Raw genomic sequence first — 27,116 nt, 5'->3', positions numbered from 1 at the left:
TTTATCGATTGAACTTTCTTAGGGAGTGTCTTGTAAACAAATGTTAGAATCGAGGACGACGTGGAGTTACGTATATTTTTTGCACCTTAAGGATATTTTAGTATTTTTTCCGTAACTTCTGGTCATGTAAGCATTTGGTTCGAAGAATATCATTGTCACAGTTTTTTCTCGCTTGTTTTGAGGTTTCTGCGGTGGAGAGGCATCCCAGATAAACTAATTGCTATTATTAAAGCAGCATATGATGGATACAAGTGTTACGTTCTGCGCTATGGTAGGTTGTCAGATGCTTTTGAAATCCGAAGCGGAGTCAGACAGGGCTGTATTCTGTTGCCAATATTGTTTTTGTTGGTGATAATCGATGTACTGCGCTCAGCTCTGTCAGTTAGCGGAGGGATCCAATGGACTTTTACATCCTATTTAAAACACTTATAGGATCATGGATCTCCATCAAATAACAATAAGTGTGGAGAGAAAATCAGAAATTGGGGGGCTGAAAGTTAATTCCAGCAAAACAAAAATGATCAGCCTCGGAACCCGACCATCCTCTCAAATAAATATTTTCTCGCAACCGGTGGGAAAAGTGGAGAGCTTTCAACACCTTGGAAGTATCTTTTCCATCGAAGGCGGAACCGAACAAGACGTCATCTGCCGCTTGGGCAAAGCAAAAGCGGCATTCGGTATGCTGTCAAAAATTTGGAAGAATAACTCCATCAGCTTAAGAACAAAGCTCGTACGACTGTTTTGGACAAATGTCGAATCTGTACTTCTTTATGTTTGGAACCCTTGGAAGGTTACTTGAGCCATAACAAGAAAGCTGCAAACCTTCGTAAATACATGTCTTCGTAATATCCTAATGATTTTCTGGCCAAACCGTATATCAAATGAGGTCCTTCATAGAAGGACAGGTCAGCAACCTATAGAATCTATAATACGAAGGCGTAAGTGGCAATGGATTGGACATGCGCTTCTAAAAGGTAACGGTTGCATTGCAGGCCAAGCAATACAGTGGAATCCGCTCACACAAGAAGAAAGAAGAGCTGGATGACCGAGAAGCACATGACGCAGGACAGTGGAGGCGGAATCTGCGTTACTAGGCAAGTGTTAGAGGGAGCTGAAACACATCTCCGAAAGCCGTACACGATGGCGCGTAGGCGTAGAAGAGGCCCTATGCCCCTTAAGGGGTTCCCAACGGCCTAAACAGGTCTGAGGACCTACGTAAGTAAGTAAGTTAGTGGGATTAGCTTTATAACAATGGAAACTTACATCCCTGATCCTAATAACATAATAGATACAATTTCTCATTACAAAAAGAATTACATTTGTAACCATTTATGCGCTGCAATTCACGAAGAAGGCGTTAATACCGTCGCAGTTGGCTTTTTCATATTCCCAAAAGGTTCTTGTAGAAGTCTTTTCTTTAACTAGGAAAGAGGAATATGTGTTTTTAATAAACTTCCTGCACAATGTTGATATACATTGGCTCCCACCACTAATTCATGACACATGAAATATACATTTTTGCAATGAATTTCCTCCAAGAAAACGTATAGACATTTAAACACGTTTTGATATGAAATAAGTTAAAATTACAATTTAAGCCATAAAACAGCGCTATAATATAAAAAATATTTAGTACTTAGTTGCTCAAGGAGTCGAGGAAGTTTTTAGCATACGTCACGACACATTTTTTGCGATTCTTCTTGAAGGCCCATAGTTTCTCGATTGCATTTAAATCAGGTCACTTCTTCTGTTTTTTAAGCACCTTAGGGCAGTTACACAATAACAATAACGACGACCTTGTTTTACAAGATGTTTGTTTTTGGACAGCTGTCCTGGTAGAAGATGAAATTGTTTTGTGTTCGAAACATCAGAACTTGAAACACAGCCTTATACAATGACTGACCTACTCTCACAGTATTTCAATGTGCTTATGAGAAAATTCTTTATTTGCTTTCTGCCATGCATACATTCTTCTATCTGAACCTTTAAAATTAAATTTTCTTCCTACCGTGAATAAAACCTTTTTCATAATATTTTCAACTTTCGAAAGGTTAACTAACAATACAAAAATGTGAAGTTCCATCTTATTCCAAGAAGACTTAAGTCTTTCATTTCTATTCTTTCACAAATGTATAGTTTTTTTTTGTATACAAGGCTTCAATGCCATAATGGAACAAAATGCAAATCGTAACGGATTTTTTCCTTGATTACGGAGTGTTTAGTGAAATAAAGTTCTGGTTCGAAATGTATGAAGAACCAACTACATAGTTTCCTTGGTCAAAAATTAACGTTCAAATAATGCAGTTGACTGGAAATAAAGTCCCTTCTGGGATATGGCTGAAACACAAACAAGCTTCTGCTTCAGCTTCGTCTGCGTTGAGCCTGCTTCGGGGTTGCTTTGAATGACATTTCCAATGTGAAATTTCTAAAATGACACTTCTCTCATTAGCATAAGCGGTAAATTTTTCTCAAAATAAAAAAGAATATGAGTTTTGAAATCGAAAAAAATAAATTTATTGCGAAAGTAGCTTACACAGTCTATAATAACAAATAGGAATCCCTCCAAAACCAAATGTATTTTGTTTGTTGACTTTTTTTTACAGCGGTTTAGCTGTCAGACAAAGCAAGTGTTCGGCAAATTTGAACTAGAGCTTCCGTTTTTTTCATGTAACATTACGTTATTTCCTTACGATTGTCAAATGAAACGTGAGGTCGAAGCTTCATTGTGAGAGCATGCATTGGCTGCGTTCAATCTCAGACAGATAGGGTACCCGGATACCTTTTTGTTAGCGTTTTACGTGTAAAATAACAGCTAATCAGAAACAGCTGAGATGTTAAAAAAAGAATCCAAAGGTATCCAAGAATTTCTTGAGAAAAATGTCTTTTACTTTGCTGCACTTTATGCAAGAAATCCTAATAATTTGAAATTATTAAAAAGCAATTCATTATAGATATCAAGACTAGTTTGTTCACATTTTATTAGATATTCTTGTTGATGGTGCCCCTTGAATGGTTATTAAAGAAACGTTGGATAACCAAACGGATATATCATGCAACAAAAGTTCTTCCGTTGGTCCCACAATTAAGCTGAACCAACTCAAAATTTTACCGCCAAGCAACTTCTGCTCATTCGGAAATAAGATTGAAATTCTTCTATTGTCACTTCATAATAAGCCTCGTTTCTGTTAGGATATTTTTCTGTTAAACGTAAATCGTTCAAAACCAGAGATTTCGCAAGTTAATTATTAATCGTGTAGAATTCCAATTTAGCTCAGAGGACATTTAACATAGTTTAATTATCCATTCAATGTTTTATCTTACAACAATTTTGACTTCGAAGCTTAAATGTTTCTATGCTTTTTGTGAACAGCTGAATGTTGTTCTTATTTTTTGACAGCTATTCAACTCGTTAAACAAGGTATCTAAGAATACACCTATCCAAGATACCCTATCCAACACGAGATTAACCGCAGCTATTGAATTTCTATCGCTGAACTTGTAAGCATCAGGCGAAGCCGAAGCTGAAGCGTGTTTGTTTTCCAGCCATTATATAATCTGAACCTGCACATTAAAAATAAAGAATTATTGACTTCGATTAACTACTCTTTAACACTCCTGTGTGCTAGTAATGTCAGAGATGAAATAGGCCTACAGTTTGTGTACCAAATCCGAATGGCTAATTTGAGAACGCATTTCATGACCAGAATTACTCAATTCCTCGAAAGAAAAAAAGTACTCTTTAAAAAAAACTTCAAATGACACAAGCTGAGATTAAAGCCAAGATCACAAGGATGAGAGTCCAACGTACTAAAAACCACACCACGAGTACTATTAGGATAGTATAGTCACGTCCTCCAATCGTGAAATAAAGCTCTTTCATTTGAGCTAAACATCAGTTGGTTTGAAATATTGAAATATTAAAAAAAAAACTTAGGACCTTATATATATACAGACATGGACATTAAAATAGACACAGAGAAAGTAGCTAAGAGTTAAACTAAATTAAAACAACAACATGAATTAGAAGTTGTTTTAACCGTTATCAAAAAAAGTTTGAGTTTCTTATGCAAAATAATAATAATTTTTTTTTGATTTTTGATTGTTTGGAGATGAACTGTTCCTTAGTTAAGACTGTGTTTTTGGAACACAAACCTTAATATTTTACTAGTATCTAAAATGTTAGTTTTTAATATTTTTTTTATTTTTATAAAACAATAAATTCACTTTAGAAAGCAAATTCAAATTATTTTAATAATATTCTAAGGAAAAAAAAAAGGTCGTGGTAAGCATTGTTCCTTGGAAGAGAAATCTGTCATTTTAATTCTCCGAAGAGAAGGAAAATCTTTGAGGGAAATAGACAGAATAATCAGCAGATCTCTCAAGTTGATTACAAAAGCAATTTGACGGCTGAGAGCCAAAAAACAGAGGGGAAAACCAAGCAAAACAACCCCGAGGGAATACTGAAAGATAACTTCAAAATCAAATCAAATGGGGTGGCGCAACAGTCCGTTGTGAACCAGGGCCTAGTGACTTACAACTCTCAACCATTCCTGTGTGCGAGTACTGTTGTCAGGAATGGAAGGGACCTACAATTTAAGGCCGAATCCGAACGGCTAATTTGAGAAAGCACTTTTTCATGACAAGAATTACTCTTGAAGAAATTTTCAATTCCTCGCAAGAGGCAGTACCCGCGAAAATTATTTTTTTTTTTTTTTTTTTAAATTAAGGTGGCACAGGCAGGGATTGAACCCAAGCCCCTTGCATGACAGTCCAACGCACTAACCATCATGCCACGGGTACTACTTGCGCCTCAAAAAAAGACCCTTACAAGCCTTCAAGGGAAATAAAAAACAAACTATAGCTTCCAATAAATCCCAGAACGGTTCGTAAAAGACTTGTTGAAGCTAACTTCCTCAGAAGGATCGCTAGAATGGTGACCTTTCTAAAGAAAAAAAAAGAAGAAAAACGCGGTTTAAATTCGCCCACGACCATTTTGATTGGAGTGGGCCAGAAGAAAAAAAGACCAGGAATGTTTTGTGGATGGACGAAATTAAGTGATGGTAAACATACAGTAAGAAGGCTTTATTTGAAAGAACTGGGACATAGTAGATGTAACTCGATTCCACTTTTGATTCTATTCGAAGCTCACTTCCGATTCTACTTTCAAATCGTACTACGTATGAAAGTAGAATAGGATGCCGATTATACCAACTTGTTGTAATAAAAAATTTACTTTCGAACGAGTATCGAGTTGTTTGATATTTTTAAAACAAAAAAAATAAAACATCAAATTTTTGGACAAGAATAATTATTACAAAAATAGACACCGTTGGACTTTGGTTCAATTTGCCAAAAAATGAAGAGCGGTACGAGCAAATTAAACACAGAAGAATAAGAGATAATACCAAAATAATGAAGCTGAGTGAGAAAAGGTATATACAAATATATACGGTAGAATATTTAAACGCATTCTTAATGAAAAATATATACTTTTGTTTCAGTTCTGTTAAGAGCTATCGTCTTTTTAACCCTGCAGTCGTCGCGCACCAAAATGTTACACCAGTCGTCGCGTGGATTACATATGTAATCCATTTTAAAATTAGAATAAAACCTAAATGCTTTAATTTTTACAAATTTATGTTGGCTTTAAAATATAATTACATGTTAATATTAATAACTAAGTGTTATTTTACTAAGTATTTAACTGTAAGTACTAAAAGAGACGAGAAATCTCCACCACTAGTTTCTTAGGAATACTCCATTTTGTATGAGTGGATTACAATAGTAATCCGCGCGACGACTGCAGGGTTAAAGACCGATTTATGTTTTTACTTTACACCATATCATCCGACATTACTACTCGCAGAAGACAAAATGCTGTTCCGATTATAATTATGTTATCAGCAGCATTGAATTTTTTGGCAACATGAGGTTACCTAAACCAAATCGGTAGTGACAAGATCGCTGGAATTGCACAGCAAACCATGTCAAAAATATCGAAAATCGAAAGAGTCATACGCCCGATGATGATGAATTTTGAAATGAATAAGGAAGAGAAACCTCTGTCTATCAACTCTTACTCTCACCTCCTCGTGGTAAACATTGGGTGCCTAGTACCTCAAATAGAGATTGGGTTCCAACCCCAGTGGAAAGTTGTTGGGGCAGCAAACGAGAGAGGTGGGGAGAGGTGTTTCCACTAAGGCACCTATCCTTATCCAGTAGGCAGCGGAGGAATTCCCGAGACGGAATCAACGGTGGCGTCTACAGTTCCAGTAATGTTGAACTACTTAGTGAACACCTTATAAGGCTTCTTCGACTTATTCGGAGCCCAGGCCTGTAAGGAGCGGTTTTATCTGGCTCCCCGTCCTTGGAGTTATACTTAGGATCTGGTTGGGGGTTGTGCCGTCGTCGGGGTGACTTCCTCGCCACGAAAAGCTTTCAAGCACCAACAAGCCTCGGATACGGACGGATTTACTGTTGACAACAAACGCAAACGAATAAAGGACAACGAACTTCGGATATGCACGTGCAATGTTAGGTCCCTTAACAGACCACTTGCGGCCTAAGAATTAGCGGAAGCCCTAGACCTAGAGGATCAAAAACTGCGATATTTAATATGGTGACTGCTACCACGAAAACCAACAGCGCTTATTTGGATGCGGCTTCGTCATAGGAGCCAGACTTAGGCAAGAAGTCTTGAGCTATAGGTGCATCAATTAGCGCCTCATGACCATACGCATCAAGGCTAAATTCGGCAACATTAGCCTGATATGCGCGCACGCCCCCACAGAAGAGAAAGACGACAAAACATATGAGCAGTGCCCTAGCTACGATATTAAAATGGTCCTGGGCGATTTTAATGCCAAGATAGGAAGGGAAGACATCTTTGGTGGAATAATCGGGAAGAACAGCCTGCACGGCAACACTTCCGACAACGGAGTCAGGCTCATAGATTTTGCTGTGGGAAGAAACTTTTTGGTAGCCAGTACGCGTTTTCCACACCTCAACATCCACAAAGGTACTTGGACTTCTCCAGATCAATCTACCGTCAACCAGATTGACCATATCGCGATCGACGCCAGACACGCTTCCAGCATCATAGATGTACGAACTTTCCGAGGAGCTAACATCGACTCGAACCACTACCTCGTTGTAGCCAAGGTAGCACTTCGGATTTCCAGACCCATGGCAAAACAGGGAGGTACAACGTCGAACGGCTACAATCGCCAGAGATCGCCAAATCCTTTTCAAGACCGACTTCTCTCGAAGTTCTCTGCCGCACACACAAAGTATCGAAAACCAGTGGCAACATTGCCAAGATGCAATCAGAGAAGCCGCCTCTGATGTGCTAGGTTTCAAACAGCCACCAACAAGGAACCCCTGGTTTGATGAGGAATGTCGGCAGGCAAATGCAGCCAAACAACAGGCACGCAAAGCGGCGCTGCATAAAAGGACGAGAGCTGCTCATGAGCTCTATGAGCAGAAGAGGCGAGAGGAACACCGACTTCTGAGAAGGAAAAAGAGAGGGCATGAGAAGCGTGCGGTCGAAGATGTTGAGAGGTTTAAAAGCAGGAATGAAGTAAGAAAGTTTTTGAACAAGTGAAACGAAATTCACAGGTTTATAAAGATCATAGTGGAACCGCAGTCAATGCTGAGGATATGGAAGGACCACTTCTGCAGACTGTAGAACAACATAGACGACGAAAGCCAACAATCCCATTCTCCCAAATTAGACGAAGTAAAGATTGACATATCTAAGCTGAAGTCTAATAAAGCCACTGGAGCGGATGGCTTGAATTCCGAGCTCTTTAAAGCAGTTGGAGATAAGTTGGTTAGGAGCATGCACCCACTTATCTGTAAAATATGGTCGGAAGAAAGCATGCCCGATGAATGGAACCTCAGTATTGTTTTGACCGATCCTGAAAAAAGGTGACCGTCTAAACTGCACCAACTATAGAGAAATCAGTCTACTTAAATCCAAAACAAAGTACATGCTGTCGTCAAGAAAGGACATACAACACCGACGTCTTGGTCAAAACGTCACCATCGACAGAAGTAACTTTGAGGTAGTCAAGGACTACGTCTACATAGGCTCCGCTGTAAACGCAGAAAACAACACCAGCGCTGAGATCAAACGCAGAATAACTCTTGCTAACTGCTGTTTCTTTGGACTAAGAAAGCAATTGAGTGGTAAAAGCCTCTCTCGAGGGACCAAAGTGTTGCTATATAAGACCCTTATCATCCCCTTCCTGCTATACGGTGCAGAAGCATGGACTATGACAAAAGCGGATGAAAGCTTCGAGAGAAAACTTCTTCGTGTGATCTACGGTCCCGTATGCATCGAAGAGGAGTGGAGGAGAAGATGGAACGACGAGCTGTACGGGCTGTACACCGACGTAGACTTAGCCAGAAGGGTAAAAGTGCAACGACTAAGATGGCTGGGTCACGTAGAGCGCATGGAAACCAATGCTCCGGCCCGGAAAGTCTTCGAATCCATACCCACATGACAGCGCAGTAGAGGAAGACCGCGGATCAGGTGGCGCGCACAAGTGGAAGGTGACCTCACCCAACTTGGAGCGCGAAACTGGAGACATCTAGCTAGGGACCGAGCTAGATGGAGAAGTTTGTTGGGTGAGGCCCTAGTTCGCCTAGGACTGTAGCGCCACCTTAAGTAAGTAAGAGGAAGAGAAACGAAAGTACAAACGCTATTTTTGGCAAAAATCACCAATTCCCGGTGTAATTATTGTGGTAGATGGAACTCATATTCAACATTTTACTTACACTTTGACAAAAAAAACTTCGCTCGCAAACACATTTGATGTAGAGTGATTATTTTCGATTTTGCCTTCTTTTGAATTCTACTTTCGAGTTACGTAGTTCTTCGTTTATTCGAAAGTTCATAAGAATATAGTTGGCACTACTAGAACTATTCGATTCTCGTTGGTTCGAAAGAAGTCAAATAGATAAATAGTACCAATTTTTGGAATTCGAGCAATTTGATTGTAGAATTGAGTTACATAGTAGGGCCCTTGAATCCCAAATACATCCAGAATACGGTCAAGAATGGTGACGGCAGCATCATACTTTGGGGTTAATTTTGTTGGTATTTATGTATGTGTATCTTGATGTGGATACCAAACCTGAGACGCATATTCAAGTAGAGGTCGGACAAACGTCATGTAGAGCAATCGGGTCAAGTAAGGTTTAAACAATTCCTTCGACCATTTTTAACAAAATCTAATGAATATTATATCAATGTGAAGTAGAAACTTGACTTCACGGGCATTCCGAGATCCCTTATGTTTTGTACTGTATGTATGGGATGCTGTTTGGAGATAGTTAAGTTGGAGAGCTGTTTGAATGCGTTTGTGTGAAAAAGTGATTGTCTGGCTTGTGCTAATATTGAGCTCTTAACAATTGTTGGTACACCAGAAGGATAGATTTGTCTATATAAGCTGCTGTAAGGATAAAGAAGAGAGTGCCTAAATGACTACCTTGGGGGACACCAAAAGTGGCTAGGATAGGATTGGAACGTGCAGATTTATATCGGACATAATATTCACAATTTTGAAGGCAAATAGGAATAAATTTCAAGGAGAAAGGTTCAAAACATAAAGAGGAGAGTTTAAAAAGCCTTCTTGTAGTCAGCGGAGACCATTTCAACTCTATTCCCGTTTTCTAAGACTTTTGGTGCTGGGAGAGATCTGCAACGGAAGCTGAAGAGTTCTTATAGAACGCTTAATTTTGTTGGTATGACGTTGGACCACTACATTTGATTGTTGGTAAAATGGATCAAAATATGAAGGTGCATATCATGAAGGATACGATACTACCTTATGTGGACGAGAACTTGCCTCTCAAATGTGTTCTACAGCAGGACAACGACTATTAGCACACATTCAAATCTGCTCAAAAAAATTTTAAGGACCACACAATCAGCGTATTGGAGAGGCCATCCTAATTGCGTGACTTAAGTCCCATAGAACATTTTGGGGGAGCTTTAAAATGTGAGGTTGAGAAACATTTAACAAAAAAATAAACCGCACTGTGGAGGTTCAACAGGAGTGGTACAATATTTCAATTGACAGATGCCACCAATTATTTGAGTCAATACCCAACAGATGTCACACTGTTATTAAAGCTAAGGTCCAGGCTACCAGATATTAAAATAATTTGTAGATCTAGAATTTAATTTTTTTTTTTTTTAAATCTTTGTATCTATTTAAATGTCCACGAAATTTGTTCCTTTTTTACAATTATGAATTTAAAATATTTTATGAAAAAAAAAATATTTTGAAGTCAATCAAAAATTTAATTTTTAAAACTGGTGTTTCTATTTTAATGTCCATATCTGTATAATGTAACTCAAAACTATAACAGAGCAACCGTTAGACGATATCTTGTTTTTAATTGAACAAAATTCTTTTCTTTATTCGTAATTAAGTTCAAAGGGAAAGTGAATAAACAAAGTTTGAAAAGTTCTTCTAAAGAAATATTATTTTCTTAGACTTTAACCTCTAAACGGTTAAGAATAAATGTTAATAGAATACTAACATACTTTCTTTTTATGATTTATAATTTGTTAACATACACTTATACTTACTTCAATAGAACATGATTCTTTTTCATAATTTGTTTAAGGTTCGCTCGTTCTCTCTTTGCAGCTTCCTGTTTGTCCTTGAGTTTAGTTAGCTTCGTTTGAAGTATTTTAACTTCTTTAGCTAATCGTCGCTTCTTACGTTCTGCCTTCTTCTCCTCATCTTCGTCATCTTCGCTTTCAGACAGCTCCAATTCTAATTCGGGTGAACTTTCTTTATTTGGATTGGCTTCGCTGGGACGACGTGAACCATTCATAGAACTTCCACCACCCTTCAATGAATTCATACAGTTGGTAATATGATTTGAAATGTGTTTTACATTATTATTTGTTTGCTTGGGTGTTTCAACTTGCTGTTGTTATATTATTATTATTATTATTTGTTAAATAGAGAAAAGAAATTCCAGTTAGCTCAAATAAGCAAAAGCAGTATTATTTGTTAGTTAACTTACTTGGATGTCTGTTTCAGAAGATGAGGTAAAATTATAATAAGTATCAGGTTCGCTGGGATCTTCAAACGAATAGCAAAAGCTGAATTGCGGTCTTATTGGATTTGAAGCAGGTGATTGCTAGTAGTTGTTTTTTTGTATGTTTAATTTGTTATTTATTAGCGAAGCAAGAAATCAAAAGATTTTAAGGTAAAAATAAAACATTCTTTGTACAATTTAATTAAAAATAAGCATTAAATTTGATTATATAAAACTATTACCACTTTGAGCTCCTCCCAAATAAAAGATAAAACAAACTCTGATACAAAAAACTCAAGAACTTACATTATAGGTTTTTTGTTTTTTTTTGTATTTTAAAGGCAAAGTGGTAAATTGTATTAAGCATGAAAAAGGATAAATAGATAAAATTCAACACACGTACCTGTAACGCTTGTGAAAGTTTCTTTTCTAACTGCTGGATCATTCTCTTTTGCTCTTCAACTTCATTTTTAGCTGCATCCAATTCCTCAGCACTCTTTTCATATTTCTTCTCAAGTTCCTTTGATGTTTTTCTAGCTTCTTCAGCGTCTTTTTTCAATGATTGGACAAGAACATCATCAGCTCCTGATCCCGATGACGATGGCGCCGCCGCCGATGAGGATTCATCTTTATCACCTCGTGTTTTGTCGCGCTGTAACTCAGCTTCCAAATTGGCGATTTTCGCTAAAAGCCTCTTATTCTCACGTTCTTGTGCCTCACGATTTCTCAATTCTAGCGCAAGCATTTGTTTTGTACTTTGAAGATCATCGCGCAATTTATCGATATCATCCAATTCATCACCACTTGGCTCATCGGGTTCTTGGGGCTAAAAAAAGAGAATCAATTAATACCTTTTAAAAATAAACAGATACAAATATGATTTAATACTTACAACTTCATTTAAAGTTGCTTTTGATTCTGATTTTTGTATTTGTTCTTCAATGGTCATTTGACGACGGAATTTCCGTAGACCATCGAGGAATGGTTTACTTCTGTCATTTGTTTTGACTGCTTTTAATCTAATGCCACCTTGAATTTGTTTAAGAAGTTTATTGTGTGCATTGTCCTTTTCTGTTTCGTAAACAAATTTATCGTCTACTTTTGTCATTGATTTACACGTGATAATTGGTTGAGATCTTGAAATTAAAAAAAGAAAACATTTTAATTTTTAAATTTTAGTGGGGACTTAACTCCATTTATTTCGTTAAATTCAAGTTATAAACTTATAACTATGAGTGGGGATAGAGCCAAAATGAGTTTGAGGTTATAGGTGCTGAAATCAAATGAATTTGGATACCAAATGACCAATCGAACCATATGGGTCAGGGATTAGTTAAGGCCATAGGAGCTGTGGTGTGTTGTTTAATTAATCAGGTTTCGGGTATTAGTGTCGAAAGTAATCGAGTTATAGAGAGACGAGCAGTCAACTGAACCAGAGAGAAACAGATGTATGAAAAGTGTGTCAGTACGTTCCTGCAATCCATTGAGGCTAAACAGATAGAGGCGATCACGATAATGAACTAAGATCAAAGGATTTTCCCAAGTAAGGTATATTGAAGTCGTAAACGAAGAATTTGTTGTTTGATGCTTCCCATTTTTGATATATGTATGTGTATCTTGATGTGGATGCCAAACCTGAGACGCATATTGAAGTAGAGGTCGGACAAACGTCATGTAGAGCAATCGGGTCAAGTAAGGGTTAAACAATTCCTTCGACCATTTTTAACAAAATCTAATGAATATTAGATCAATGTGAAGTAGAAACTTGACTTCACGGGCATTCCGAGATCCCTTATGTTTTGTACTGTATTTATGGGATGCTTTTTGGAGATAGTAAAGTTGGAGAGCTATTTTAATGCCTTTGTGTGAAAAAGTCATTGTCTGGCATATGCTAATATTGAGCTCACAGTAAATGTTGGTACACCAGGAGGAGGTACACATAAGCTGCAATGAGTTTGACAAATTTGACAATGTTTAAGGACGATGATGAATAAAGAGAAAAGCGCCTGAATGACTAGCTTGAGGGACACCAAAAGTGGCTAGAATAGGATTGGAACGTGCAAATTTATATTCCCGATTTTCAAGGCAAATAGTAATACATTTCAAGAAGAAAGGTTTCAAAACATAAAGAGGAGAGTTTGAAAACTATAAGATTATGAGAAATTTTGTCAAAAGCCTTTCTGAAGTCAGCGGAGACCATTTCAACTCTATTCCCGTTTTCTAAGATTTTTGGTGCTGGGGTAATTAGAGATCTGCAACAAAAGCTGAAGAGTTCATAAAGAACGCTTTCAAATATTTTTGGGATATGAGAAAGTTCGGTCCTTCTTGTTAATTGGAGTTATAAAAGATATATCCCATATTTTAGGTAATTTTCCTTGAGATAAGGATACATGAATAATTTTAGATAGAATGTTGAAAGAGAAGTGGAACAGTTTTTTTAGAACATGTCAAGAAGATCATTAGGGTCCGAGTGAATTAATAATTAAGTTGAAAAAATTTGTTTTCAATGGCTGATAGAGTAATGCAATTGGGTAAGAAAGGCCCAACAGAAAATTCAGTACTCAAAATATGTAGGTCTAATCTAGTGTAAGAGAATCCTGCCAGAACGAATTTTTAAATGTAAGGCAAAGTATTAAGCTATCGCTATATTATCATTAGAAGTTTCATTATTGAAGAAAAAGAAGGATAGATACCCAACTATTTTCCTTTTCTTGAGATCATTCGGTTACGGTTTCCTTCAGTTGTATGTTAATATTTTCTCCAGATGAGTCCTGAAACTAAAGGACGTTCTTATTTCTCTACCCTCCCTAAATCAGCACCCCCTTCCCACATAAACAAGGCATACAATCCAACGTTTATGTCACCAACTCCCATCCCTCCTAAAACGTTGTAATAGTGAAAAGGCTAGACAGCGCTCCTATCTTCGATGCTCCTTCTCACTCTAGGTAACCTAGCTGAATTGCTGTTACCGAATTCAAATCTTTTCCTTACACATCAGAATGATGTTCTTAACATCAACTGACTCCTCAGCCCAAAATATCCCAGTCTCTAACGGAGTGTCCGGATACCTGGTGATCTTCGGATTAACTAGCCTTATGTGTATATATGCGAATCTCTGCGCAGATGGACCTCTTTTCTTTGCAAAAAGGCGGCAAGTTGCGAAAATCCTTAAGGCCTCTGGTGCATTATTCGGAGCTGAAAAAACCACCGCAGAAAACCTCTCGCGTCGAATAGGCTAACAGTGTTCTTGCTGCAGCAAGAACCAACAAAGACTTTACGTCTAAACGCGAAAGGTCTCTTGAGGGGGCCATACCGACACCAAAATGGCCTCGTGTGCACAACACCAGCACTCCTCTCAATCCCATCAAGATACAAACCAGTTTCAGTGACGCCATCAAGGGCAAAGTCGAGGTTGCGGCCATTGACAGGAGCGATGATGATGGCACAATATCGGCTGATTGTTGGCTGCTGGTCAAGGTTAAGCTATCGGGTGGATTTTTAAACATTTTGAGAGCGCGATAAGGGTTGGCATCAGGGTTATGTCAAACTCATGGTTTGTGGCGACCAGAGGACTTATACAAGCTCGCTGTCAGCCGGTCAGGTGAAGTTTGGCCAGGTGCGAAGCTCGAGATTGTCGCTAAGGAAGACATTCCTAGCAGACCTAGAGCCCGCATTTGGGTTCTAATCGAACCTGCTGGTATCGAGATGGTCAAATTTTGTGACCCATCCCTTCCGACGCATAACTGGAAGATAGCAAAGCTAGAGGAAGTGAAGGGTCTTTATAGGAGTGCCATTGTGGTACTCAATAAAGAATCCTTGCGTCCTCTAGCCTTGACCAATGGCTCCATAAACTATGGCTTCGAATCTATTAAAATTCGAATTTATAAAAAAGATGAGGCCTCCAACAGCAACCGAAGGTGAACTCGCGGTTCAGAGGGTGACGATGCACCCATGCCCTCTCCAATCACAACTCCACCCTCTAAAAAAGTCGTGGACAGTTCATCCTTAATGGAGACTGCGGACGACCTAAACATGATCCTTCTGAGCGAGGATGAATTCTTGGGTTCATCCTCAGACTCAGAGGATCAGAACAAAACCGTGGTGGCGGTTGATCTATCTAATTGTAGCCAAAATGCTGCAGTTAGTACAGATTAATCTCCAACACTCCATAAAGGCCTCGGCCTCACTTCTTCTCCGTCTGACAAGAAACGGGGAAGACATTATCCTGAAGCTAGACAGCGCTCCTATCTTCGATGCTCCTTCTCACTCCAGGTAACCTAGCTGAATTGCTGTTACCGAATCCTAATCTTTTCCTTACACATCAGAATGATGTTCTTAACATCAACTGACTCCTCAGCCTATCTATTCCTCTCCAACCACCTCTCATCTTTATTGGGCTGGATATAAGGTGTTAAACGACCCGTGACGATGAACAGCCTGGCTGGGGGCCCAATGCAAAAATATCCCAGTCTCTAACGGAGTATCCGGATATCTGGTGACCTCCGGATTAATTAGCCTTATCTGTGTATGCGAAACTCTCTGTAGATGGACCCCTTTTCTTCGCAACTCGTGGGACCAAGATGAATAAAAACAAAAACAAAAATGAAAAGAATTTTGAGACCGTTATCTCTTTAAGACCGAGCAGCCGTTTGGCGTCAAAGCCTGTTGCCGTATCTCCTGCGGCCAACACAGATAAGGGTTCCACTAGGCAATCCATGGACCCTGCCCTGCTGTTGATGTCAACGAAAATAGGAAGGTAGCGATACCTAATTCCAGTAGGTGCAGGGTTGTGAAAAATGGCCCTACCACTACTAATGAGAGTACATCCAGAAATGGAAAGGGGAAACTCTCAAAAAGCCTATACAGAAAAAGGCGGCAAGCTGCGAAAATCCTTAAGGCCTCTGGTGCATCATTGGGAGCTTAAGGGATACCGCAGGAAAGGAAACCGCTCGCGCCGAATACATAAACAGTATTCTTGTTGCAGCAAGAACCAATAAAGACTTTACGTCTAAACGTGAAAGGTTTCTTGAGGGAGTCACACCGACAACAAAATGGCCTCGTGTGCACAACACCAACACTCCCATTAAACAACAAACCAGTTTCAGTGACGTCATCAAGGGCAAAGTCGAGGTTGCGGTCATTGACAGGAGCGATGATGGTGGCACAATATCGGCTCATCGTTGGCTGCTGGTCAAGGTTAAGCTATCGGGTGGCTTTTTAAACATTTTGAGAGCGCGATAAGGGTTGGCATCAGGGTCATGTCAAACTCATGGTTTGTGGCGACCAGAGGACTTATACAAGGTCGCTGTCAGTCGGTCAGGTGAAGTTTGGCCAGGTGCAAAGCTCGAGATTGTCGCTAAGGAAAACATTCCTAGCAGACCTAGAGCCCGCATTTGGGTTCTAATCGAACCTGCTGGTATCGAGATGGTCAAATTTTGTGACCCATCCCTTCCGACGCATAACTGGAAGATAGCAAAGCTAGAGGAAGTGAAGGGTCTTTATAGGAGTGCCATTGTGGTACTCAATAAAGAATTTATAAAAAAGATGAGGTTAAGTCGGATAGCGAGCCTCCAACAACAACCGAAGGTGAACTCGCGGTTCAGAGGGTGACGATGCACCCATGCCCTCTCCAATCACAACTCCACCCTCTAAAAAAGTCGTGGACAGTCCATCCTTAATGGAGAGCGAGGATGAACTCTTGGGTTCATCCTCAGACTAAGAGGATCAGAACAAAATCGTGTGGAGGTTGATCTGCCTAATTGTAGCCAAAATGCTGCAGTTACTGCAGATTAATCTCCATAAAGGGTTCGGCCTCACTTCTTCTCCGTCTGGCAAGAAACGTGGAAGACATTGTCCTGATCCAAGAGCCATGGACGGTACAGTGCAGCCCATCCTACCACGTTTGGCACACACTGGCATACCAATCGCTACTTCTAAACTGTTGCTAATGCAAAACGCTGTGAGGAGGGCAGGCACCAGGTGGAACAACATCACCACGTGTCAAGCCACAAAAAACATCTGGTTAACACTGGATTTAAAACATTTAAGGTGCTTGCTATCTCTTAAGCAGATCGCATATAAGCTCGATAATAGGTGTCATAACCGGACACTGTCTAATAGGAAAGCACACCACGCGATATTCTCAAATGACAGCAGAAGCTGTATGGACGATGAAGAGGAGGAAACAGTTTTTCATCTTCTCTGTACAATGTACATGCCCTGCTCTAGCCCGAAAACGCAAGAATTACCTAGGAGAATTCTTCTTTAAGGATCTAAATCATATCAGCATAATCAGCCTCTCATGTTTCGTAAGAGACTCAAACTGGTTCCATTGAGCTTAGGAGGAAGCCTAAAGATTCATGTGGTATTACAACGGGCCATTAAACTGGCCTAAGTGTGTCCGTTTCCATCTTGGACAGCCACTATAATCTAACCTAACCATATTAATATTCTTGGTAGAGAGAATTGTATAGATTGTTGAAATGAAAACAAGCATCAAGGTACTTAAGAGTGTTCAGTTGGGCATTAAGAGCGTAGAGAAATTTCTCCCAGTTGGTTCCTTTGGATACGCAGCGATTAGAGTCTACTAGTATAGAAGGCGAAGACGAAGAAACATTATATCGGTACTAAGGGACATGCATTGCGACCTATTTTGTCACATTGATCGATTGGCTAGTGGGCTACGATTACCAAGAAATACAAAATCGATAAACTAAAGAAGTTTCAAAGAACAGCTAGTGTTGATAATACGGATTCGGATTCAGTATTTTTTCGACAGACACAGACTACTGCACCGCTACCTTTAACCACAGCACAGTGTTGTAGATCGCAAATCTAGCTGGACAAAATGCAAACAAAAACTAAAGCCACATGACTTCTGATCATTTGTTTAGCTTTTCACTACAAAAAATATTTTGGTGAGAGGGTGAGAAAGAGGAAAACATAAAATAATTTATTTTTTTAAATAGAGTTAAAGTCAATTATTACTCATAATTCCGCTACAAGACTATACTTAAGTTTATCTGTTTAGTGTTCGCTTTAAGGAAATAAAAAATATCTTGCGCTTTTTTGCGACTTTTCCAGCAAGGAAATTTTTGAAGAATGGGAAAAAACTCCCAAAATACATCGAAAAGACGTCGTATTGTCATTAATAATGGAAAGATATGGTCTTCAAGACATATCAGAAAAAGTTAAAACAAATCTTAAGGCAAATATTAATATTGTTTGTTTTAAGCTAAGCGAAAAATGGGATAAAAGTGGGAGGCATCGCAACCGCTTCTTGACATCAAATGCAGTTTGGCTTGATGAACCTTATATTTTACTTGAAAGCGTAAAATCTCAAAATATTTATAAAGCTGGAATATATTAATGACTGTTCTGAAAAATAAAAAAAAGGAAGATTCAAAGTCTTTTAGATTCAAGTGACCCACAAGAAATTGTTAAGGCTAGTGAGATAGTGCTTCGAAAAATGGGAAAGCGAGATTCAGCCAAGCTGAATAAGTAAGGGCACGGAATTGAAAAAATCTTTATAAAAGATATAGTTCTGAGTATGTACCTTCATTGGGCTTTTCTGCTGATGAAGCATTATCTTTAATGGTTGATGCTAATTTGTCGAAACATCAATATGATGTTATTCGCCAAAAAGTAAACGCAAAATGCAAAGATCTTTTTACCTCATATACAAACATTCAAAAAGCTAAGAAAAACTGTTATCCAGCTGAGTTAACAATCACTGAGGTATATACAAAAAGTGCACTGCAGTCATTATTAAATCATACTATTGAGAGGCTCAACAGTATGTTTTACTCGCAATAGACGAATTGAAAACTGGCGAAAATAGTATTAATATTTTGATAAAGTGGGGATGCGATGGGGATCAGCAAAAGCACTATAAAAAGAAATTTGTTTTAAAGGAGGGTCCTACGGATGAAAGTTTATTAAGTATTTCACTGGTGCCTATTCAAATGAATTTTAGTTCTTCAGAAGGAAAAATAATTGTTTGACAAAATCGATCTCCTTCATCTACAAGATATTGCCGTCCAATCAATTTTGTTTTCGCCAAAGAGTCCATTGAGTTAATTTCTCAAAAAGTTAATTCAATCCAGCAAGAAATAAGAGATTTGTCTCCAGTTCTTATCCGAAGTGGCGAACAAAATTTTCTTGTCGACTCAACGTATATGCTAACAATTATAGACGGTAAAATATGTACTGCACTTTCATCTGTGACTCCGTCTTCTCAAAAGTGCTTCATATGTGGAGCGAAACCAAATGAGTTTATCCCGTGATAATAAATAATACTGCCAATCAAAGATCTCTGACATTTGGCATGTCTCCGCTGAGTTCAAGGATCCGTTTTATGAAGTGCTTATTACATAGAGTGTATAAGCTTCCTATTCTGACCTGGCAAGCTTGAGGACTGGAAAATAAAGACAAAGTGGCGAAATTAAAAACGAATTCAACGGAGGTTTGTAGACATGCCAACGCAACAAGAAGGTAATACGAATGATGGTAATACTTCTAGACGGTTCTTTCGACCATCTGAAAAGAGTTCAGAAATTTCAGGTATAAATAAAGAATTTATTGAACGATTTTACATTATTTTGGAAGCTTTTGGAAGTGGATTTTTCAATAAACGAAGATGCTTTTGAAGGTTTCATTAATGCAACAAGAACCTTATATTTAAATGAATACCCTTGGTATATAATGCCAGTTACCGTCCACAGAATTCTTTTTCATGGAAAAGAAATAGTAAGGTCTTGCATTCTTCCTATAGGACAGCTGTCATAAGAGGCTCAAGAAGCCAGAAATAAGAACACGAATAAATTTAGAGAGCTATTTACTAGAAAAAGGTCGAGAGTAGATACAAATACAGATCTTTTCAATCGTCTTTTAATATCATCTGATCCATTTATTGCGAGCTTACGTCACAATCCTATTCGAGTTCGAGTTAAACTAAAAAAAGAAGTTCTTTCACTATTAACTGTTGATGCTCTTGAGGAGGAAGAATCTTTTTACGACGGATATAAAAGTGAATGATAAAGTCTTTAAGTGTATTTATGTATTATTATCTGTCCTATTAATGTAATAAAGTAAAAACAAGTAAATAAAAACAATTATTATACAATTTTTGATGGAGGCTCTACTGTAACAATAGCAACGATAAACTTCGACTTCTTTCGTAAAAATTCACTTAATAATTGTATTTATCATGAATCTTTGTAATATTTAAACCTAAATACAAGTATATTAAGCTATAAATAATGTCAGAAGGATAAATTTAAGAAACAAAATGTTTGTCTTAAAAGTGTCTGTTTTCCTGCTAGTGAGACTTTTAAGTGTTGGTCTGTTTTTATTTAAAAAAAATTGTTTAAAAAAAATACTGGTTGTTTAGAATCATTAACATAATTGAAATCATTTTGTATGAAAAATATTAGCAGAAAGTTAAACCAACTCGAGTTAATAATTTTTTCCACCTACGTTTGTGATCCACCACACTGTGCTCAGTAAGGATTTTAAAGTCATCTGTTCTATCAGAAACAATTGGCAGGATGGAATGGTTACAGAAGACTTAGAAACCGCTGCGAAATTTTGCTTAAATGCCTCTAAGCCCTTGATGTGCCTAGCAATCAGAGAAGCATGTTAAATATTCAAATCAAAGTTAAACCAAAATAGAAACACGGCTATCTGTACTAACAACCAGGAGGCTGTTATAGCTATTAATTCGGATACAACATCCCCTATACTTCTCCAATAATATCGGGATGAACTATCCAGCCTAAACATCAACCTCCTTGGGTTCCAGGTTATAGTGACATTGATAGATAAAGTAAAAAATATGCAGATATAAATATTGAAGGTGTGGCTGTGGGTGTATTGCCTCAGAAAATCAATTCTATTTTATTACTTTTTGAGAGTGCTTATTTTGGTTTGTCAACAATTCAAATGTCTGAGGTTTCCAAATCACCAAATCAGTTAATCACATTAATCACAAGTTCCAGGGACTCTTAATCTATTGCTGATAAAATCAACATAATATAATCTATTCAGTTGTTTGTTGTGAAAACAACTATCGTGTGTGTTTTCGTTATCATTAGTGTCTTAGCTTATAATTTGTAAATAATTGAAGAACAACTTCAATATAATTTAATTATATATCAAACAAACTTGAATCTAAAAAGAAGGATAACAACAAAAACACAAATAAATATTAATAATAAGAAACCCACCTATCATTGCATTGCACGTGTCGTAGCTTTTTGCCTTCTTCAACTTCTTTCATCATTTCCGACCAATCTGGTCGTCTCCTTGGTCGTGTCCTTAAAGAAATAACACAAATTGCATACAATTATTGCAGGGTTAATAATGAAATTAAACTTACAAATAAAACTTACTTAAGCTTTTCGATTGTTGCCTTCTGTTTTTCGTTCAGGGCTTTCTTTTCAAAGTCCGATGGCGGACCCAATGGTGGTGGAGGTGGTGGTGGTGGCTTTGGAACTAGTGACGGCAAAGGTGGTGGTGCAGGAACTGTAAAATAAAACCAGTGCTTGTGTTTAAATAAATGGAATTATACACCAGGTGATATAATGAGATGGTAAGACTAATTTGACTGCAAGTAAAAATTTTACCGACACCAACGACGACGACGACGGTGTGAATGGACAGACGTAATGGTGTTGAAGTGTGTACCAGAGCAGTAAACCTAGATATATAAATTTTTTAATCCATTTTCTTCATTTATTCCTTTTTTTTTGTTTTTCATTGAAAAATTGTAAGAAAATGACTGCAGGGACTTGAGTTCTTTTTGTTTTCTTGTATTTTGCTACAGCAGAAAGTTTTGCTTAGTTTTGTTTTAATTCTATCTAGTTCATGGTTTTTGTATAGTTTGGGGTTTGTAGATGAGGATGGAGAACTTTTTGGAGTGAAATAAAAAATTGTTTAATGAATAAAACAGCAAATCAAAAGAGTATTCTTTGCTTTTACAGATGAAAATGGGTAATAAAGAAAATATAAGAAAACTTTTCGTTTTTTTGTTGGCTTGTGACATTACGTTTTTATATTATGAGTCTTAAAAATATTTCAGAATTATTATCAACTGAATTAGCTTCTGATTTTTTTCTGTAAAAATAGTTTTGCTCTTATCGTCTTTAGTTGGCTTCTAGAGTTTTAAATGCAAGGTACATAGATTTAGGTATAGGGTTTCGAGCTTAATTTAACTACAATAATTGACTTCAAACGATTTTATTTATTAGGTCCTTTTCGTAAAGTTGTATAATCACAATAACATGTTTTTGATCAAAAGAGTTTGCCCTTAAAATTACTTGAAGTATACCTACATGATTTCTTATTTTCGAGAAGATGGAACGATTAAACAACTTAGTAACGTAAAAGTCTTGGTTCTCTTCTTTTTTTAAGCAATAAAAGGAAACTACAAATTTTTAAATATTATGATTTTCAAAAATACCAATAAATCTATGAAATGGACATTAAAAACGATTACGTAAATATTTCAATATCACAGTACCTAGAAGCAGATATAGCAACCAGCTCGAGTACCTCTTTACAGTTAATTGTATGGTAAACTATAGCGTAGCAGACAGAGAAAGCTCACCCTTTTGCTAGAAAGTTCGCCGACAATTCGATGCTGCCAGTGAGTGTTATGATTCAAACTGCAATCAAGCATGTTTGTGATTCTATGGGATCATCCCCAAAATGGAGAATCTTCCTCACCCTCTTATATCCGACCAATTTCACTCTAGCCCCTTTTTTACAAAGTCATGGAAACGCTGATTAATTATCAGCTCAAGAAATATCTCGAAGACCCAAAGATTCTTAATGACCGGCAATATGGCTTTCGCAGAAATAGGTTATCTCGACGAACAGTGAAGGAAAGCTTTACATCGTTTTGGAGAAGATAAGATAATTGCACTTGATATACAAAGATTTGATAGAGTTTGGCATCAGGATGGGTGGATGGATAGGTCTGAAAACCAGAAAACAATTGCTGGTGCGCCGCAGGGCTCTGTTCTATCTCCAACACTCTTTCTCGTTTTTATTAATGACCTCTGTCTAAAAATTGTCTCCCTTTGTGATCTGGCTGTTATTTACAAGACCGATATACGTCCAAGGCTTGAGTATAATTCCCATCTGTGGGCTGGTGCTATTGCAACTTACTTAAACCTCTTGGACAGTCTTGAACCTTCAGCATTTAAATTGATTTGTGATAAGATAATATTATCATAATAGAAATTCAAAACCAACGAGCGCCGTTTAAACCCTCCTTTTAAACCCTCTTTCCTTTCCTAATGGTCACATGATAAGTGTGACAATTTATAAAAAAATTAATCAATTTTTGTATAGACAAAATTGACTACAGTTTCTAAAAATGATTCTTCACATTCGAGTGCAATTTTTGCATTGATAACTATTACTCAATGGAGTGTCAAATATTTTTAAACACCATATTAAAGAAAATAAGTTTTAGTTTGTGAAGCCTTTTATATTGTTTTCTTAACCTTTAAAAAGAGATTCAAAACCTCACGAGAAGACCTTACATGCTGTCGTTTCTGAACAGCTGATAGCATTCTCGGCACCCACCTTGCACTGACCTTACCCATGCCAAGATGGTCATGCAGAATAATCATGAAGGTGATTCTCCAACCATTTCTGCTAGTTGTTTCTTCTTTAGTCGGGAATCTCCCAGAACAAGTTTCTCAACTTTTACGACGATGTCTAAAAAAGTAGCCTCAATTGGTCGTTAAAGCGGCGATCTTATTTTATGGACTCTACCTTATTTAAAAAAAACACTATGCTACTTGTAAATCATTGTTTTCCTAGGGCAAGAATCCCCGTACATAGCTGACATCTCTTCTAAAATGATCTGAGGCGATTTGCTTGCTTAGTCAAGAACTTTATCACTGCCCGAAACTTAATTTTGTCCATTATTAATTTTTTCTATCGGATTGACTTACTCACTTAGCAAAAGTCATAAAGCACTAATCACCTGGATTGAACCAAGCTTGGCATACATTTCTCTAATAAATGTCCAAACAATAAGTTGTAATATAATTTTCCACAGGTTTGCTTTAATTACTTCATTCCGACAACTTTTTGACCCTGGCTCGAACATAAACATGGCCGGTTTTCCAAAAAGTCATAAATATAGGAGCTTAATAATGTAAAATGTTGTGGGGCACATTTTTAACATCAAAGGTTGGAAGACATTAGCATATAAGAGTTTATAATGACCACTACAGCACAAATAAACATAAGAGCTAAAAGGTGATTTTATAGCTATTATCTTTTTCGCAACACTGGTTTAAACAGCTGACGAACGTTTTGTGTTTTTTTCACTGTCAAACATCTTCAGTTTGGTCTATAATTTATTTATGAACAACGCTAGCAAATTATTGAATTTTATTATCAAAATGAGTGCTCTGTTAAGATAGTTCATCGCATCTGAATTGTATGTGTTTTTTTTCTGAAAAACTTTCCTGTAGGTTTTAAAAAATAACCCTTTATTTAAATTATGTTACAAAATAAAATCCAATCTAAATAAATAACTATTTCCATATACAACATGACCACATAAGCGCAGATAAGTCTGTGTATAGAAGACAAGACGCCCGTTTTATATCATGTCCATCTGACGAAATGTTTAAAAATACTTACAGTGAACCAAAAAAAAAGTTGTACAGTCGATTTTCGTTTGTTAAAATGCAATTATCTATGGAGTTAATTGCATTAATTAAAAAAAAAATCCTTCCCAAGAATAGGATTTTTTTTAACCTCCAGATTTAGTCAATACATTTTTTTTAAATAAATTATTTTTATAAAAAAAAAACAAACTAAACAAAGAAACTCTATTTTTTAAACAAAAAAACTTGTACATTCGAAAAATTCAATTAAAAAACAGCAAATTTTCGAAAACCCAAACGGTTTTATATTTTGTATAATGTCCTTTTGCATCTAAGGCCATTTGCAACCTCTTTGGCATTGAAAGGGCCATTTTTGTGGCCCTTTTCAATTCAAATCCTTTGATGCAATTTTAACTGTTCTTTTTTTGTACTTTCCTTTCCCCTTAACTTTTTTTTCAACATGAACTCAAAAATGTTCAATTGGATTTAAATCCAGTCTTTCAGATGGATGAGGGAGTACTTTTTCACGTTATATAACAACCATTCCTTCACTATCAACGAGGTCATTGTCATGAACGAAACTAAAATTATCTCCAAGGTCCAATTTTGATGCAGTACTTCTTAAATTTTTTTCAAGATGTTCAGGTAATCAAACTTATTCATTGCCCCTTCCACAAATTGAAAATTTCCAACTCTATTTGGTCCCATGTTTTACTGTAAAATTTACATTCTTCGGATCTAACGCTGTACCCCATTTTGTCCAAACAAAACGTCGCCCATAGGATCCAAAAATGTTGAATTTCTAGTCGTAAAACATCTAAACTCTTTCGAATGTAAAAAATGTCTTACCGTCTGTGGATGAACTTGGACAATTTTGTTTCTATTGAGGTCTTCCGCTATTTTCACTGCAGAAATTTTGGGGTTACTTTGTACAATATTTACTATACTATTGGTTTGTTTAGTATCAATTTTTCTCGGGCTCACACTTCCACTTGGCCTTGTTAAAAATCCGTTTTTTTTTCTAAGAATTAATAACGTACTGAACTGTGTAATGTGGCTGTTCACAATATCAGCGATTAGTCTTATACTTTTCTTTTCGTCCCACAACTTAACAATCATTTTTTTCATATCAAATGAAGTTTGTTTGTTTTCCATTTTTTTATATTTATCTTATATTTTTTTAACAAATAATTGCTCTGGCAACATGAAAAAACTAAACCTTTCAAAAAAGGAAATAGATTGACCAAGATAAAGGTTAACTCTAAAAAGTCTGATTAAACCAGAACTTTATGATCCGCCCTTATGGGCTCTTGAACTTAATCAAAAAATCGATGAGCTTACAGCAACCCTCAATAAATCCATGGAAACTGCCTGCCCCCTCACTACAGTGCGGGGAAAGAAAAAATTATATTGGTGGGCTGCTGAACTAGAAATACTCAGAAAAGGTTGTAGAAGGCTTTTCAATCGAGCACAAAAGACTAGACATCCTCAGAATTGGGACTCCTACAAAAAATCCCTCAACAAAGTATAAACTAAAATTGAGAATATCATGGAGATCCTTCTGTAGCTCAATAGAAGAATCCTCGGAGGCATCAAGGATAAGGTAGATTCTCTCGACAAATCCAACCATGCCTAGTTGTCTTAAAAACTCAGGTGGTACATGGACGAAGAAACGATAAACCTACTACTAGGCAACCACTTCCCGGATAGCTCCAAATCCGTTAATACAACAAACCGTCATGGGTCGGGTATTAACTTAACTTTTCCTCAAGGTCTGGTTACAAAAGAAAAATTGACATTGGCTCCGAATAGTTTCAAACCTTATAAATCTACAGGTCCAGATCAAATCGTAACAGCTAAGCTACACTTACCATTGACATAACTTTGCCCATCATTGAGATGATCTTCAAAAGTTGTACAAATCTGGTCTATATACCTCAGCGATGGAGAGATGTAAAGGTAGTTTTCATTCCCAAGGCGGGAGAATGCTCGCATGTAAACCCTAAAGACCTAAGACCTATTAGCATATCATCATTCATTCTCAAAACTCTATAACGATTGATCGATATCCATATACGTAATAGCATTGATAAAATGGTGGCCTTCCTGCATATTGAGGTCGCTTTCAACAACTTTGACGCATCCGCTAACGAACTACTAATATCCCTTGAGAAGGAAGATTACAGAGTGGTTGCATATACCGAAGATGTTGCTATCGCCGTCACAGGGCAACATCCTAATACACTGAAAGACCTCCTCCAAAACGCACTCAACATGCTCACTAGATGGGCTGATCACTGCGAACTTAGTATTAATCCTCAACAAACAGACCTCATCCTTTTTACACGGAAATACAAGATCCAAGTTATTGTACCTCCTTCAATAAAAGGCGTACCACTAATTTTTACCAATGAAGCC

General features: G+C 37.2%; 1 protein-coding gene across 2 annotated transcripts in view; it reads right to left on the bottom strand.

Moving 5' to 3' along the window:
• LOC129941150 (glutamic acid-rich protein) overlaps positions 1 to 27,116 on the bottom strand; it is a 68,484-nt gene that overhangs the window by 5,300 nt on the left and 36,068 nt on the right. Inside the window, exons 2-6 of one of the 2 annotated variants that reach the window (XM_056049710.1) lie at positions 21,456 to 21,588; positions 21,291 to 21,380; positions 11,957 to 12,200; positions 11,468 to 11,890; positions 10,604 to 10,869 (exon numbers count right to left, since the gene is read on the bottom strand). In XM_056049710.1, coding sequence (XP_055905685.1) covers positions 10,604 to 10,869; positions 11,468 to 11,890; positions 11,957 to 12,200; positions 21,291 to 21,380; positions 21,456 to 21,588 — 1,156 coding nt within the window. The remainder of the gene's footprint in view (positions 1 to 10,603; positions 10,870 to 11,467; positions 11,891 to 11,956; positions 12,201 to 21,290; positions 21,381 to 21,455; positions 21,589 to 27,116) is intronic. The other variant, XM_056049711.1, reaches the window with a different exon arrangement.

The sequence above is a fragment of the Eupeodes corollae genome, chromosome 1, assembly GCF_945859685.1.
Source record: "Eupeodes corollae chromosome 1, idEupCoro1.1, whole genome shotgun sequence".
NCBI classification, from domain to species: Eukaryota; Metazoa; Arthropoda; class Insecta; order Diptera; family Syrphidae; genus Eupeodes; species Eupeodes corollae.
Note: the sequence above shows the minus strand (reverse complement) of the source record. Positions and strands in the feature narration are given on the sequence as shown.